The sequence below is a fragment of the Anguilla rostrata genome, chromosome 9 (assembly GCF_018555375.3).
Source record: "Anguilla rostrata isolate EN2019 chromosome 9, ASM1855537v3, whole genome shotgun sequence".
In the NCBI taxonomy this organism is placed as follows: Eukaryota; Metazoa; Chordata; class Actinopteri; order Anguilliformes; family Anguillidae; genus Anguilla; species Anguilla rostrata.
In genome coordinates, this window is record NC_057941.1 from 32,582,466 (window position 1) to 32,600,259 (window position 17,794).

General features: G+C 42.1%; 1 protein-coding gene across 1 annotated transcript in view; it reads left to right on the forward strand.

The window, feature by feature from the left end:
• Nucleotides 1-17,794, forward strand: part of LOC135263599 (calcium/calmodulin-dependent protein kinase type II subunit alpha-like) — a 103,110-nt gene that overhangs the window by 32,060 nt on the left and 53,256 nt on the right. The window contains exon 7 of the mRNA XM_064351829.1: nt 15,758-15,817. Coding sequence (XP_064207899.1) covers nt 15,758-15,817 — 60 coding nt within the window. The remainder of the gene's footprint in view (nt 1-15,757; nt 15,818-17,794) is intronic.

Below are 17,794 nucleotides of genomic sequence, written 5' to 3' on the forward strand. Positions count from 1 at the left end.
TTACCGTCATTGTTTTATTATACCAGCGTGTTTGCACAGAAACTCAAATACTGTCAATAAAAATGGTTTAGCCATTTCTCAGCATAATGACAGATTCAAAGACTAAACAAACTCACCCGATATTGTCTTCAAATGGATCCATGCCAAAGAAAAGTAATTATTCATCCTCTCAAAAAGCTTTTACTAACGAACTTTTAGTAGCCTAGCATGCACTCTGGCTGGCACTGTCTTCCATTGCTTCCCTGACGTTCAGACCCTCCCCTCACTGATAAAAACTAGACCCGATGGTGTCGGATTACTCAGTTGCGTCGCCATGGATGTCTCCTAGCCGCTTGCCCTAAAGAAGTTTACTAGATGTCGTAACACTTTAGATGTATAGCTGCAGCGCTTCCGCGCCGCAACTAATAAAAAAGTCCAAATGGCGGGCAAACAATATGGCGGACATAAGTGGTCCCAGTAGCAAAGTTGTAGAGCACATTCTGGTGCATAGGTTGATTAAGTTTTGTGTTGATCTGACTTATGGTGTGGGAGTTATGGCCTTTTAAAGTATGACCCTTTGTTATAGCGCCGCCATCTGGCCGACATAGGTGATTTGTAGTGCCTGAGTAGTGGGGGGCCATAGGAACCCACCTACCAAATTTGGTTGCTCTAGGACTTATGGTTGCTGAGCCTCAGACACTTTTAGCAGAGAAAAAAAATAAAATAAATAATAATAATAATAATCCTAACAGATACAATAGGGTTCCACCAGCTTCACTGCTTGGACCCCTAATAATAATCCTAACAGATACAATAGGGTTCCACCAGCTTCATTGCTTGGACCCCTAAGAAGAAGAAGAAGAAGAAGAAGAAGAAAACAAAAAACCTACAAATATTTTTAAACACACTGTCCGTCTCTCTTCATCTTTCCTCCATACATACTTACAAGAACGAATCCTTCCTGTTTAAACGGGATGATAAACAAATCAAAGCACTCGCTCCCTTCTCTCTCATCTCTCTCCTTCTCTCTCTCCCTGCTGATTCAATTAATTCAATTCAAATTGCTTCACAGCCACGCCATGGTTGTGCTGTAACTATTGCCAGTGCTTATAAATTTGTTACAGCAAGCAACCAGTGGTGTGATCTTAGAGATGGGAAGGATTAAATAATTTTAGGGGACATAAAAACAATTATAAAAACAAGATAGTGATCAGTATTCAGGAAGAAAAGAAAGAAGTGCATACATTTATGAGTGTAGTAGTTATTGACACTATAACAATAATATTAAGAAGCATTGATATGTTTATTAGATAACAGTATCATGTATCAGAAACAAGTATCATTTATTTAAAGAATAGATTGCTGATAGTGTACTGCCAGCTACCCACAATCCACTGTTCTAGAAAACATGGAAGTTAACTCAGAATGAAAGAAGAATTTAGCAAAAAACCAACAAACAAAAAATCTAATCAATTAGACAAATCCTTCCCATCACCCTCTCACATCATGCAATGCCCCTATTAAAACTGCATTATTATAAATGATACACTTACATAAAACAAGAAAACCAAAGCTGACTTTCACTGCAATATCTTCAAAAGAGAACAGGTTGTGCAAATATTATGTTATGTAACTGTACTCATCCTTTATTGATGGTGTTGGCTCATGATAATTGGAAGGAAACCATTTTAAAGCGCAAAAATGTCATGTCAACCAAACAACAATAGTGCTGTTGGAATGTTAAATATCATAATAAAGTGGACTGCTAGGATGCCCAGTAGAGTCCAGGAAGTCCCAGAGTTCACAAAGAGCCACAGCTTTTCCAACTCTGTCTCCATCTCTAAAAGCAAGTCACAGCATTAGGGCACGTCGGAGTCAGGAAAGAGCTCCCCATAGCCCGGCTGAAAGTCTTTTTATGCTGCACCCGATGACTGCCCGCAGCCAGTGGTGATTATAGCCAGCTCTCAGCGATTAATTACCAGTGCAATCACCGTATCACTGTCCGCGCAAAGCCACTTTGGGCCTCGACCGCTGTCCATGGTTCTGACGGCATCATGCGCAGAGGGAGAGTGAGAGGGAGACAGACAGAGAGAGAGAGAGAGGGAAGGAGAGAGATGAAAGAGAAGGGATAGGGGATGCACGCTCCACAACTCCCCACACCATACCAGAAATTCCAGTTACAGTGGAATTGGTAGCAGTGGTTGCACTGACTGACGACAGTCTGCATAGATAATCTATTATAAACTGTGTGTACTGCACTCAAGACTGTGTAGGATGATGTGACAGAAAGGGTGATATGTGTCTGTTTTGTATCATTGAGGCACTTGGTTCTTCAGTCAATGTTAGCTTATCTTGGAGTGAAATAGTTATTGACAAAGTCAGTGGGGAGCTCTACATGTCCTGCTGGATCATACCCTGGCTGCTCCAAACTAATAGGCAGAAAGGTTCCTCTATTTTATGTCATTGTTGTACTTATTGTTCTCCCATACAAAAGCTGATAGGAAAGGTGTTTCTGGTGTGTGTGCGTGTGTGTGTGCGTGCGTGTGTGCATGTCTGTGTGTGTGTGTGCGTGCTGGAATGCTATTAATAGGCTTGGCACACGGCTGCCCCCACCCTTAGAGACCAGTGTCTCCTGTGTGTCTTGGTAGGCTAATAGCACTGTGAACATTATCAAAGCATCATGCTAATAGCTTCTCCCCATGGGCGATGGGGTGCTCCCAGCCAGTGTCACAGGGCAGATCCGAATGACACCGGTATGGACGGTTTCCAGGTTCTGGCTCCTTATCAGAATGAGCTGCCTGTCATCCAGCGTTCCCAACGTTCCCGTGTCCTTCCATTAGTGAGTCTGGTTCACAGACCGCTTTGGGCAGCACCTTTTTTTGGCAGCAGCAGGTTGGGGATGCTCTGGGCTCTACCTCCTGGTGGGGCCCCGCTGAGACGCGGAACGGCGGGTGCCCTGCCACGCGTCCGCCACCCGGCAGCGCAACGCGACGCGCCGCGTCTCTGTGCCCCTACCGTCAGAGGCTGTCTGACGCCCCGTCAATCATACGCCACCCACTTGGGCGGAAAGAGTCCTGTCTGAGTCAATTATCACACACAGTGTCTGCGAGTGCATGTCTGTGTATGGGAGAGAGAGAGAGAGAGAGAGAGAGAGAGAGAGAAAGGGGGGGAGAGACGGAGTGAGAGAGAGACTGAGAGAGAGAGAGAGAGAGAGATAGAGGAACAGGCAATTGTGGGATGATGGCAGTGCACTGTCAGCATCAGCATTGCATTATTCAGTTCAATGCCTCATGGGCCATTCTCTCTGGCCAGAGTGTGCCTTATCCTTTTTTATGAGATAGTTCCTCAATCTCACACTGAGCACTTCAGTCTGCAACTGATGATACACTGTAACTGATTATACATTTAACAACCCTTTTGGAACTTTATAACAACCAGTTTGTGCCTTTTGAAAAGTGTGCCATGGAAAATTGGTTGCCTCACAAGGTGGACAAGTTTCTTCAAGCTCACCCAGTGCTATCCAATTGGCAGAAAATCCCCCTGTTTACAAGGAGTTTTCATGTCAGTGGGTGAAAAAAGAGATTTTGGCTTGATGGCAGTTTTGTATGCTTCCAGCTAATTTATGTGGCCTTCATATGTAGTTTACTGCTAGTAGCCAGGAGCATTGCTAAACTATTTATATGCTCATCAAGCAATTTCTAATTTAGCACTTTGACCGAATGCAAGAGTTGCTTTAATATGCGCACATTTTGTGATTGTTTGGCGAACATTTTGTTGTCCAGTGTGGCATTTGTGAAATTATCGGCTCAGCTCTATATTATAACACAGCCAGGCACTCTGGAGCTGCAACAAAGGCTGTTATGAAACATTTACCAGATAGAAGTGCAGATGCAGTCACCCTGCATGTAGCTGGAGATGGCGGACATAGATAATCAATCCTTTTTTTTCTTATCGTCAAAGGTTTTTTTTGCCACTGTGGAAAGGAAAGCCCTCAACCCCAAACTTAAAGAGTCACCTCCTGCTTGCCTGTCTACCTGTGTGTATTACAGAAAAAAACAAAAGATATGGCTTACTGTTGGTGTAAAATGTGAGGTTTCCCCACATCACACTAACTTCCAATAGAGCTTTGTAAATTTTACAGACCTATTACACATGTACGTACAGTGTTATTGACATGGCTGTGCGACATACTCAGCAACAATAGACTAGAGGCAAATATATGCCCTTACAAGGAAGCGACTCAAATAATAAAGCTCAGTAAACTGCCACGCAGCATGGGTCACATTATAATGCTTTTCGCATCAAATCATTTTGTTGCATTTTCAGGTGAGTTCTTTGACATTTTCCACACCAGCTAATTTTAGTAGGCTATCTGGCAGTAAATGAATGAATGAATGAATGTTAATCTAGCTAGATATAGTTGGCACACATGAACATACAGCTACGGATTTTGAAGTAAAACTAAAATAAAAAAAGAACTTTCCCAGTCGTTATGGTGAATGTAGCGAGGGCAATGCAAGCGGCCCTGTTGGCATTTGTGGTTTGCGTGTCTCCAGTGATCACAGTGACGTAGGCCCTTTAACGGCATGGGTAAGAGGTTCTGAGAGCTGGCCGGTTCCTGTTTCGGATTAATGGCCGGGTGTGTGGATGAAGCTGCAAGTATGAGCGAAGTGCCAGTAAATGTATAATGCTTCAACAGCCTTTGGTAGATCCTGCCTTGGTTCACACTTCATATGCAAATTAAAGGGCTACCTGCGGCGGAATCCCCCCCCCCCCCCCATCTCCCTCAGAATCATAAGCAGTTATCATGAGTAAGCTGAGGACACAGGAAGGAGAAAGCAATTCGTTTGGCTGTTTTTGATTGTCAACGTGTGTTCTGATGAGTAATTATGAACAAGCTGTGCGCACAAAGCCACTAGGCCAAAAAGGTCACGAGGAACTCATTTCAGGAACTACCAAATGACTACCCGAAACTACCAAATGCCACAAGTTCCGGGCACGGATGGTTATGGTTAACTGTTTGGAGCAATAAAAAGGTATACATTTGACTAAAATCCTGGGTATATGTGGCATGTGGTTTTCCAATGTGTGCCACCAAATAAGAGAACGAATGGTGGAACATGGCCAGGCACAAAGATGTTTCACACTTCCAGTATGTTTACTGAGTAAATCTCCCATAAGATACTGTGCTATTTAGTAGCAATCGCTGTGCTATTGAAATGAAAATTCTGTGCAAATATTTTAGCAGATAATAACAGTGTGAAAACTGAACTGAATTGTGCAGTAATGGATCAGATTGGATAATTTGCTTTGCTGCAGAGCTGAACAGTTTCTGAAGTGGTTGAATGATCTGTTTGCATTTCAGTGGGATGATTATATTGTATGAAGGCACTCCTGATGGGCACAACTCAGAAATACATTTTTTTAGACAGTTGAATATTTCATAATAATCAGCACACTTTCTTACTGAAGAGCTCATAGGAACAGAGCTTCTGACGTAGGTGTGCCAGCATGTAATGTGTGTGTGTGTGTGCGTGTGTGTGTGTGTGTGAGTGGGTGTGTGCCTGCATGTAATGTGTGTGTGTGAGTGGGTGTGTGCGTGCATGTGTGTGTGTGCATGAGGAGAAATAGTTGGATTAACTACAACAGTGGACACTGGTAGCCTTTGCATTTCACAGCCGGCCTACAAACATGCACATACACAACCCAACAATGCCTGCTGATGATTGCCCAAAGCTTTCAAAATATTTCAATATGCAGGGAAGAGTGTTGTTTATAGACTGACAGGCAGTTTATTGTTGGACTAAGCAGTCTTCCTGGGATCCAATCAAAGTCCCTTTTTTAATGTAATGAATTGATTTTTGTAGGAAATGCACTCTCACAAAATTTAGATGAATTGCATTTGTATGCAAAATCCTTTTGGACAGGCAGAGAAAAAAGCTTCCATTTCCAGTATGTTTGAGCTTTTGTTACTCTGTTTCACTAATATTTGGAGTAATTCTGACTCTTGGAAAATAAACCCAAGGGTTGCCTTTCAGAAAAGGGTCTAAATTATTCAAGAATAGTAACCATTTTGTTTTTGGGTTTGTCATTTTCAGGGGACAAGACAGAAAGGGTTAAAAAGTTCAGAGATGAAGATGGGTCCAGATACAAACTATTCTCCTGCATACATTTAACTCCCAAATATTATATATATATGGCTAAGTGCCAAGGATATCACATGTACTGTACGTACACAGTTGTGTTCAATGTACACAGTCGCTCAATTAAAAAATGCAATAATAATAATAATAATAACAACAACAATTATTTTTTTATTATGAGTCACAGAGAGCAAATGTTACCCAAGTCTGGACCAACAGTAAATGTGCTACATTCTCTTAAAAATGAAAACTATTCAACACAGGCCTCTGGAAAACTGGATTTCCACTGTTTTATTAATTCATCTACAGCCTAAATGTGCGTGGCACATGAAGTGCCTGTTTGGTGCCGTTGGATGCATTTCTTAACACAAATACCTCTCCGGAGATGGCAGCCAGGGCATTTGAGGTTGGAGGAAAAAGGGAGGCAATTGATATTCTGTGTGAACAGTGCTGTCAGGAGGAATGAAAGCCGGACTGAATGAAAGGGAGAATTACAGACAGTGGCCCTGCTGCGCCATGAATCACTGTGGCCTCTTCATGGTGGCTCAACTGATACTGTGGCAGAGATAGCCGAAGTGTGTGTGTGTGCGTGTGTGAGGGTGTACATTACAGGCCTTTAGCAGACGCCCTTATCCTGTGGGACACAACTTTTTACATAGCATTTATATTGCATCCATTTATACAGCTTGACAATATATTGAAGCAATGCAGGTTAAGTACCTTGCTCAAGGGTACAACAGCAGTGTCCTACACAGGAATTGAACCTTCAGGTTACAAGATCAATTCCTTACCCATTATACTGCTGCCTGTGTGTGCGTGCTTGTGTGTGTGAGGGGTGGTGTTGGTGTGGGCACGTGGGTATGGGAGTCTATGTGTGAGTGTGCATTTGTGCCTGTGTGTGAGGGAGTGTGTACTTGTGTGTGCGTGTGTTAGTATTAAAGCTCCATATGTTTGTGTTTATATGAGTATTTAATTAATGTATGTGCATTCAACATCGCATCTGTGTGTGCTGTATGTATTCACTGTCAGGTTCAAATGTTTTTGTGAGTAAACTCATAGCTTTCATATGCCCGCCACAAAGAGCCAAAGATTCACCATCTTACAGATGGTGATGATAACCAGGGATCCTTTTTTTTACCTGGAAAAAAAACAATCTTAAATAAATAAAATGGTATTCAGCTGACTGACAATCAATCAATCACTAAATCACTCAACCCAGCACTTTGCTAATGAGCGCTGATTTACTGTTCAGCCCTGGCGTCTCTTTATCTGCCATTTGTTTTTACTGCAGGTTGTTTAACAGATACTGCCTGGCTGCTCGTAAACAGTCTACCGCACCACAGATCAATCGCAAATCAAAGCCAAAGAAGAAAGCTGCCCATCAATTAGCAAACACATCAACACTAATAATGGGCTATCTATAATCTATCTAATAATGTCATTTAGTTCAAATATCAATTTTCACACAATTATGATAATGCAGAGAACAGTCATAGCAGAACCTCATTTTATACACTGAGGAAAAGTATTTATGTCATAGATAGAACAAGATGTCTGGGGTCCAGCGTCTTTCATACTAAGGAAATATGCCATCGTTTTGGTTTTGTGCCATCAAATCATATTCTTTTCAATGAAGTGAATGCACAATAATTATTGACTACTATACACAATATTTCATTCTCATGGAGGTTATTTTGTTACAGGCTGAAAAAGGATTCAAAATTACGATTGCATTCAAACCCACAACACAGTACGTGCTCAATCGCCACTTTGCTTGGACCAGTTCTGGAACCTTCCTCAGGCTTCATTTTTCTTTGAAGCAGCAAATACAGAAACGCACCTCTTTGCACATTCGAGACTGATATGTTTACTTCCCTTTCCGTGCCATTCTCTGCACAAAAACAGCATCCCTGTATTTCCTGGCCTATTACAATGACCTGTGGGGCACAGGCTAACTGAAATACAGTGTTCTGCTCCGTAGGAGGGAACTGTGGGAATATAAATGACCTCTCCCTTTTTTCAGACCCGGAGTAAAGCCCCCGGAACATCCGGAATACGCTCGAGTGGCTCGTGTCCGATGTGCTTTCCCCCCCCTCCCCAGACAGAAGGGCCAGACGCTACGGCTCAGGGGCGGGAGAGGTACAACACCGCACGGATGGCAGAGGGTGGTGACCACATGCAGATTAGTCATAGATCCTCAAAAGCTGCCAGCGCAAACAGCGGCTTAAGCCTGGTGTGTGGAATGGCCGCGCTGTGTGTAACGGAGCCAACGGCCAACAAGGGGGCTGCGTTCCACTGGCAAAGTACCACAAAACTTTCATTCATTCATTCATTTATTTATTTATTTTATTGGGGAGTGGTGGACTCCAAATATCTGGAAATTTCTTTTAATCATCCACATTTGTAAGAAAACGTCTCTTGTCTGGCAGAAACATTGACAAACCTTATTTAGAATGCTGAGAAATGGCAACATTGGACAGAAATGGAACATTGAACATTGGTGCCTGTTAAGGTCAGATCAACCTTGCTTCACAAGAAGAACTGATAGGTATAATTGTAGTTTTTTTCCTAATGGCTGAGCGATGGCTATAGCCAATCAGTATTGACACAGGAATGATGCACCCCCAAATCTTAATTTGCTATTTCTGATCACTTTTTTAAGCACAAGCTGTACCAGCTTCATTCAACTTAAGGCTTCTTGCTTGTCTTGCAATCCTGAAAAATGTAATGTGTAAAATGAAATGCACGATAGCTATTTTGCAGCTGAACTCTTGCAAGAATTCAGTAGAGAATGAGAGGGACATAATTAGGAGGACACAGGGGAACACCCTAATCTTAGCGGTAAATGTGATTACATTTAATACTCATAGTGAGACAGGACCTTGGTTTAATGACTCATCTGAAACTTAGCTTCTCGTTCACCACATTACAGGCATTTAGCAGAGACTCTTTTTCAGAGCTGCTTGCAGTTTTTGCAGCTTTTACATAGTATCCATTTTTATAGCCATATTTTTTTTATAGCCATATTTTTATAGACAGACACTGAAGCAATTCAGGTTAAGTGCCTTGCTCCGGGGTCCTAACTGGGAATCAAACCTGCAACATTTAGCTCCTTATCATCATACTACACTGCTGCCCACTGATGTAGCACTGCCACGCCAGACCGAAACGCTGTCACTGCCACAGAGAGATTTGGGGTTTATTTAGTCCATAAGGAGGACCAGCCCCTACTGAACCACTAACAGTGCCTTTAGAAGCAACTTAGTGTTTCCAAGGGTTTTTCCATCCAAGTCCTAACCAAGCCATACCGGCTTAGTGCCTGTCATTGGGCAGTAGGAGGATACATGGTGGTACAACTGCTGGCGTTCTACCTTCAACCCAGACGGGCCTTTCTGCCTGCAAGAATCACCCAGACCTGACTATCTCCTGCAGTATTAGTGTCTATGATTCACTGATGTTCAGCCACTTTACCGCAACTCTTCATTTTTAATGTCACAGCCCTTTAACTGTGGACCCGCATTAATATCTCTGCTTCAGCATGGTACTCATGCATGAGAACCAGGGCTGGCTCTAAACTGTTGAAGGCCCGAGGCAAAGTTTTCTTCGCAGGCCCCCTTTTGAGTTATATAGTACCCAGGCATGAGGGGTTTGCAATTGAGGATATGGGGAAGGAGGGTGGGGGGAGGCAATTGCCTAAATCACCTATGACTATAAATAGTCTCGATGACAACATGCATATTACACCTTTGTTATATTTGCTTTTTTTTTTTTTTACAAGAATGCTATGCTGTCATTTTGTGGCAGCATTTCATATATCTATCCTAACCTAATCTACCCATCTTGTACAAATCCCGATATGTTCTAGGCAGCTTCAGTGTTTGCAAAACTAATACAGGTGCTGTAAATACAATGTTAAGTCTCAAATTCCAGTCTTCACCTCCTATGATTCCCTGAGTAATCTTTTGTGGCACTTTTTTGTGTGTATTGAAAGAACACCCTGAGTCAAGCTAGATTTAGGCACATTTCTGCTTTTTATTGTTAACTTCCAGATATTTTGCAGATGTAGAATGCATTGATTGAGCTGATGTTCTGAAGGTCTTGCTTTCTGTGGTCCAGGTTGTGTAAGAGGGGCTGTTTGGACCAAACGGACCCCAGATCTGAGCGTCCTCCTGATTCTGGTTCAGGTGGTGTAAGAGGGGCTGCCTGAAACCAGTAGGCCCTGGATCTTTCACCACAGACATACGGATATAACTGGTCAGGCCCCACAGATGGTGGCGCAGCACCCTCTAACAACCCTGCCAGTTAACTTTTCACCCACTGAGTGCCACTTTGGCTCTGAATAAAGCCTGACCTGGGAACAGGAAGGCAGAACATTTATTCATTTATTCATGTATGAGTGTGTGTACATATGTACCGTATGCATATATATATATACAATAGGTATGTGCTCCCTCCATTTACCACAGGCATGTATGATTGTATTTATGTATGCATGCATGTACAGTATGTACGTATGTACAGTATGTATGTATGCATGTATTTATATATGTGCAGTAGTTACTTTTATCTCAGCAGGCACCATATCCAGAGTTTATATTTGAAATATGTTTTCTGTTTATTTAGTCTGGGTAAATTTACTGAAGTCTTATTTATGTTTTTTTTTTTTTTGTTTGTTTATACATGAGCAGAAATGTAAATAACACCCAAAATGCACAGTAGTTTGAGCCGGGTCCTGAATATATTAATGCGCATAATTACTCTCGGATATATTTACTGAAGCAGCTCTGGTGGAGTACTGCATCCCCAAGGGAAGAAGGATTTGAACTTGCAGACTTTAAGTTATGAGCCTAGTTCCCTTACTGCTCAGGTCTTTAACTGCTACCCCTACATTGTTTACTGAATGTCCTGACTGCCTTTTAGCATGGATCTGAATCAACACCCTACTGGCTATGAACCCAGGTTGTTGATCACAATGTCACACTGCAAAATGCGCCAGCTCTCAGACAAACTGCCCATTACACTCTTTCACGACCATACCATTTCATTATTGGTTCATGATTTTGTGTTAATGTAATAGAAACATGTGAGTTCAAACATTGTGGAGGACACACAAAAATATTGTGCATGCAGATTATGGCAGATCAGTTGCTGATTATAAGGAATATGTTCCTCAGGACTCATTCCAAACATGTTTATTAATTACCCAGGATACATTTTGCTGAGAGAAAAAAAAACATTTAAAAAAATCTTTTTTGCCCTATCCATATATCTGAAAATTCTATTTCTAGTGTGTTCTGTGGAGTTGCCTAGCAACACATTTTAATGTCTGCCACTTAGAGCTTTGCTTATATATCGTTCATTCAGTGCAGTGCTTGCAATGAGGAGGGAAAAGATATGTTGCATTTAGACTGATCACGTGACAGCTGATCGACTGGGAAGGGATGTATTCTGTATCTACAGGTGCCCTTTAGCCAGAATGACATGGATGATGCAAGCTGTTCCTTTCTGACTTTATTTTATTTTTTTAAATCTCTGCTGGCATGAGAATCCAAATCCAAAGCCCTGAGGGGCTGCCAGCAGCATGGCATTGTGAGAAAGGAACAGGACACATAATGAGAAGGTTGCTGGTTTAAATCCCAGTTGTGGCACATCCAAATATCAAATATTTTAATAAAAAATCAGCTGTATGAATTCCCAAAATAAAAAATACAATCAATGGAGGTTTACCTGAATAATGTATAATAAAGTATTTAAAATAATACTATTGCTACTATGAATAATAATAATAATAATAATAATAATAAGTGGGTGTAGAGTGGTGGAGAAGCATCCTATCTGCAGATCTGGATTGCTTCATTAATATTGCAGAGAGTTTGCTCTAGTTGGCATAGGGAAGCCAATTTAATTGTCAAAACTGGCTTTGTTAGCCTGTTTACTGACTTGTCCACACACTTTCATTAGCGAAGAGTCCCCTGCAGGGACCTGACCCCATTGCCCCCAGCTGCTCCCCCATCCCCTTCTCTGTTTTATCATTTCACTGTCACTTTGCCTGTTGCCGTTTATTTACAGTGAGCACCATAATTCATTGGACAGTGACACATTTTTTGTTATTTTGGTTCTGTACTCTAGCACTTTGAGTTTGAAAGGATACAATGACAATGAGGTTGAAGTGCAGACTGTCAGACTGTTTAATTTGAGGGTATTTTCATCCATATCCCATGAACCATTTCGAAATGACAGCACCTTTTGTACATGGTCCCCCCATTTTAAGGTACTACAAGTATTTGTTGAATTGGCTTTACAGATGTGTTTCATTAGGTAGGTGTATTCATTTGTGTCGTTAGTGAATGCAGAAGAGAGCTGTTGATGTCTGGGTCTTGATTCTAGACTTTGCAATTGCCTTTGGGGATTGTTGTTGGGGTATGGAAACATGAGGAAGACAGCAGTGTCGATGCAAATTAAGCTGGCTGTCATAAGGCTCAGACATGAAAATTAATCAATCAGGAACATTGCAAAAACCCTGGGCATGCCCAAGTCAACAGTTTGGTTCATCATGAACAATAAAAAAAACAACTGGTGAACTCAATTATGTCAAAAGACCCGGTAGGCTGAGGAAGACCACTGTAGTGGATGACCGGAGAATACTCTCTATGGTGAAGAAAACCCCCCTGACAACAGCCCAACAGATCAAAAACATTCTCCTGGATGCAGGTGTAGATGTGTCAAAGTCTACCATACGTAGAAGACTACACCAGCGGGACTACAGAGGGTACAGTACAAGATGCATACCACTGATAAGCCTGAAGAACAGAAAGGCGAGATTACAGTTTGCTAAAAAGAACCTGAAAGAGCCCCAAGAGCTCTGGAACAAAGTCTTGTGGACAGATGACGCAAAGATTAACATGTACCAGAGTGATGGAAAGAGGAAAGTGTGGAGAAAAAAAGGAAATGCCCATGATCCAAAGCATACCACCTTATCCGTGAAACATGGTGGAGGGGGTGTTATGGCTTGGGCCTGTATGGCTGCCAGTGGAACTTGTCTTCATCATTGATGTGACTGCAGACAGAAGTAGAACAATGAATTCTGAAGTCTACAGAAATATTTTATCTGCTCAGATAAAACCAAATGCCTCCAAACTCATTGGACGGCACTTCATCATGCAACAAGACAATGACCTGAAACATACTGCTAGAGCAACGAAGGGGTTTTTGATGGCCAAAAGGTGGAAAATCCTTGACTGGCCGGGTCAATCACTGGATCTGAATCCAATTGAACATGCATTTTACATGCTGAAGAGGAGACTGAAGGCAAAAAGTCCCTGAAACAAGCAGGAACTGAAGATGGCTGCAGTACAGGCCTGGCAGAGCATCACCAGGGAAGATACCCAGCATCTGGTGATGTCTATGCATCCCAGAGTTCAAGCAGTCATTGCATGCAAAGGATATGCGACCAAACATTAAAAATTCTTACTTTATTCTACATTATGTTAAACTGTCCAATATTTCTTGATGCCCGAAAATGGGGGGGACTATGTACAAAAGGTTCTATAATTTCTAAACGATTCATCCGATATGTAAATTAAAGCTGACAGTCTGCACTCCAACCTCATTGTCATTGTATCCTTTCAAACTCAAAGTTCTAGAGTACAGAAACAAAATAACAAACAATGTGTCACTGTCAAATGAATTATGGTGCTCACTGTATTTATTTTGTTCTTGATGAATGTGATAATAACTGCATTTTGATTTATGGATGAACATGAAACGAGCCTCGGATAGATGGGGTAAGGACCGGCGGTTAGATGTAAGCAGCTAGCCGCCGCGGCTTGTTACGGCTTCAGCCACGGGGCGGTGGCTGTTCGCACCGCTCAGGTTGTGATGAGACACCCGGGGAGATTAAGCGCGTTGTTCCGGCGCACCCCCCCGAGCCCATCGGCGCTCACGGATCTTTGATCAGGCTCAGACCCCGCCTCTGATCTGCGCCGGATTAGCTAGCGCTTCCATTTGCATTTTCCCCGCCCACCGGGCTCTGGCAGAACCTTCCAGAGAACAGCTGAGGAATTCCTGCCACACGCAGCATTTCTGGGGGGTTTTTCTGCACACATGCCAACGGTATGCTTGACCAAGCCAAGTCACGTTTTTCACTGCAGACAAAAATTACAGGGCACCAGTAAATAAATTTAAATTACGAAAATAATGTTAATGTTAGATGAGATTGTTGAGCTTCCATTTGGGTCTGTTCAATCAGTTGGAGCCAACTTATCTGAAAATGCTCATAAATGAATCACTAACAGCGTGAGTGTAAATAACATTATGCCATGTGATGATGTGATCTTATTGCATCCCCCATCTGAGTAATCTACCTCAAAGGGGGATCAAGAATTTCCTCCTGTCATGGGCCACCAGGTAATGCATTTTTCATTAAGAATGTTGAAGTGTTAATAATTTAGGAGAAACCTAGCAACACCTTTAATTTAGGTTTGTTGAATCAGCAGAGCCCACTTATTAGAATAAAGAGGCAACACAATTTTGTAACACTAAATATTTATTACAAGTACTAATGACAAAGAGATGAGTTATGGGAGGAAGATAAGGTTATGCTCTGACACAACAATTATCTTGTTCTCTCATGTCATTGATGATTAGAGGTTGTAATACTCAGTCTGTCGATGGCTGAGGATTGTTTTGAGGGTGCCGCTGGCGTGAGATGGAGTGGCAACCCTTCTCCTGTGTGACTCTCCCAAGAGTCTCTGTTCTCGTACTCCTCTCCAATCTTCCTGCTTCCAGTATGTTTGGACTGACATCCAACTGGCCAAATCAGTGCTGGTTGGCTCAATGTGAATATAAAGTCCCTCCCACAATCAGCTATTTTACAGTTCCGCCATAATGTAGGGTAGTCTGTCTTGTAAGGCTGGTTACCCTTCTGTCCCACCTTTAGAGGGTGAACCATTGCATTCTGAAGGTGTAAAAAATACTTCACCCCCAACAACGCCCCCATCCACTGACAGCAGTCCCGTTGTTAAAAGGAGAGAAATGTGAAAATAAAATTTTTTTACGTCTCAACAATGAACACAATGCGCTTACGTTACAGCTGAGTGTTGATGGGTTCACACTTGTGTCTTGTAGTAAGAGCTGTTAAGCATGTGTGTGTTTTATTTGGGTAAGGTGCAAGACATAGGAGCATGTGATGCTTGTGAAGAAAGCATTATGTCATGCCCAAACACAGAGATAGGCACTCAGCCCAGATAAGGTAGGAAATGTGCATCATGTCAGGGTATTCACACCAGGAGAGAAGACCAGTGAGTTGGGGGTCGCTGCCACGCAAGCTCATGTTGTGTTTCAGTGACCTTCCTGCCTGCTAAGGTGACATACAATAAACTTTCCTTTTTTTGTTATTGTGAGTTCCTACATTGTCCTGGGTTTGACTCCATGGAAAAAACCTGTGGTGCCTAACAGTATCTTAATTGAGTATTTATCATCAATTTAATATACATTGTAAACATAACTCTGGGTCGCTTTAAGCATGAGAATGGGCCATTTGTTAATTACTCTTTGACCTCCAACCTACCCAAAAATCAGGAAGCTTGCGTTGTATAAGGGAAAAAAAATCAGGAAACGTGTTTCTTTGCTTTCAGATCACCAGAAGCTGGACAGAGAGGCCAGGATCTGCAGGCTCCTGAAGCACCCCAACATCGGTGAGTCTTATTGGCCCGCTTGTGCACCTCACCACAAGCACCAGCCTGATTGGTCCAGCAATAAAAATGCCAACACTTAGTTTTGCAAAGGTAATATTTTTTTAAAAACAGTCGCAACAGAGTAGCGTAGTATGAACCCCCATTCAAATCTTTAGTAGTAATTTTGATATTGCTGTTGATGGAGGAGCTGTGCTGTTAGGCATGTCATAGTCTGATCTTGGGTAGGTGGGAAGGTGGCAGGCTTTTCTTAGCTCCTCACATGTTAAATAATGCAGCCCCGTTCACCATCACAGACATGAACGGCTGCATTATTCATCCAAGGTTATTTTCAACCTTCTTTTCTAGTGGAAAGAAAGAGAAAAGAGAGCGAAGGAGGGAGAGTAGTTTTAGGCAAGTTAATGTAACACTCTTCATTTACTGTTTATTTATATTAATAACCGTCATTTCTTGCAAACTCCTTTCTAGGTAACAAAACTAGTTTGAATTCTTGAAATAGATAGATAGATGTATTGTGGATCATACTGGTTACCTGGTGTTCATGTGGTTTCCATGTTTCTGTGTCTTACATGTGTTGCTGTGGCAATATGCCTGTAGTTGTCCTGCCAATGAAGCAAATTTGAAATTGAAAAAAATTGTGAGAGAGAGAGACAGAGATTGAGAGAGAGAGAGAGAGAGAGAGAGACAGAGAGAAAGAGAGAGAGAGAGAGAGAGAGAGAGAGAGAACGAGAGGGAGCTTTGATTTGTTTATCATCCCATTTAAGCAGGCAGGATTCGTTCTCGGTGACGGGAGGTGCTGATCGAGGCTAAAATGCACCCACATGTATCCAGAAGCTGCTACCGATGTGTTATATGACTTGGCTCTGATGTACATTTCACTGCCTGAGAAGCTAGGAGAGGGTTGCCAGATCTGTTTCTCCCTGATCAGGAACAGACATCCCAGGCTTCTCTCCGAGGGACCGAGGGCAGTTGAGGGTCGTGAAGGGTCTCAGCTGTGTCCGTAAATTAGACTTTTTGTGATTGTTGTTTTCACGAGAAACGAGCACTTTGTGAAGAAAAAAAACTTATCTGTAGTGTGAAGTCAGACAGTCAAATTTTAGACACTAGTAAGAAAGTCAGTCAGCTCACACTGCTCACAAAGAAAACCATTTCTCAGAAATCATTCCAGGGTATCTCATGAACAGTCTCGGTTTAGATCTATGGACTATGTCATAAAATTTGTGAAACGTTGAGCTACTGAATCCATTGGGTGACTACTGACTGCTCTATGAATGGGCACATAGTCTTCTTGAAAGAACCCTGACTACAGGAAAGAAATGCTTTATCATGAGCTAAAGATGACCATTCAGCACTATTCAATAGCAGTTCATATCACTATTTCCATCTTTGGGTATGAGTACCACAACCACGGCAGAAACTATGGCTTAGCAATCAGAACCCTTCACTGTTAAAATATCCCCCCATTAAAATTTCAAACAATTTTACTCAACTGTGTATCTGCAAATTATATTTTTGCATCCTTTTTTTGAAGAAGTAACATATTGCATTCATTTCTACATGTTCCTGATGTTTTTAATCAAATTACATTTTCTCCACATTCATTTATTTCTGCTCCCATGCCCTTCCAACACAATACCATAAAATTACACCTGTCACACTGACAAATCACTAAGCGTGGAAAAACACAGCCTGTAGAATGAATGGAAAGGTTTCCGCAGGGGAGGAAATTGCAATACCAACCACAGTGAATGACAATGGCGATGGCAAAAAAAAGACTGTGAGAAGACATTTAACAATGCCAGGATGACATTGCCCACGCCACCGGCACAGAGGCAGATCAGTAGATATTCTCACCAAAATGAGGGGGAGGGTTGGGGAGGTGAAGGGGAGGTCGAGATTGAAAGACAGAGGGCTGATGAAAAGGTAGAGGAGGGGGAGAACGATGGAATGGTGAAGTAAAGCGATGGGAAGGGAGTTGGG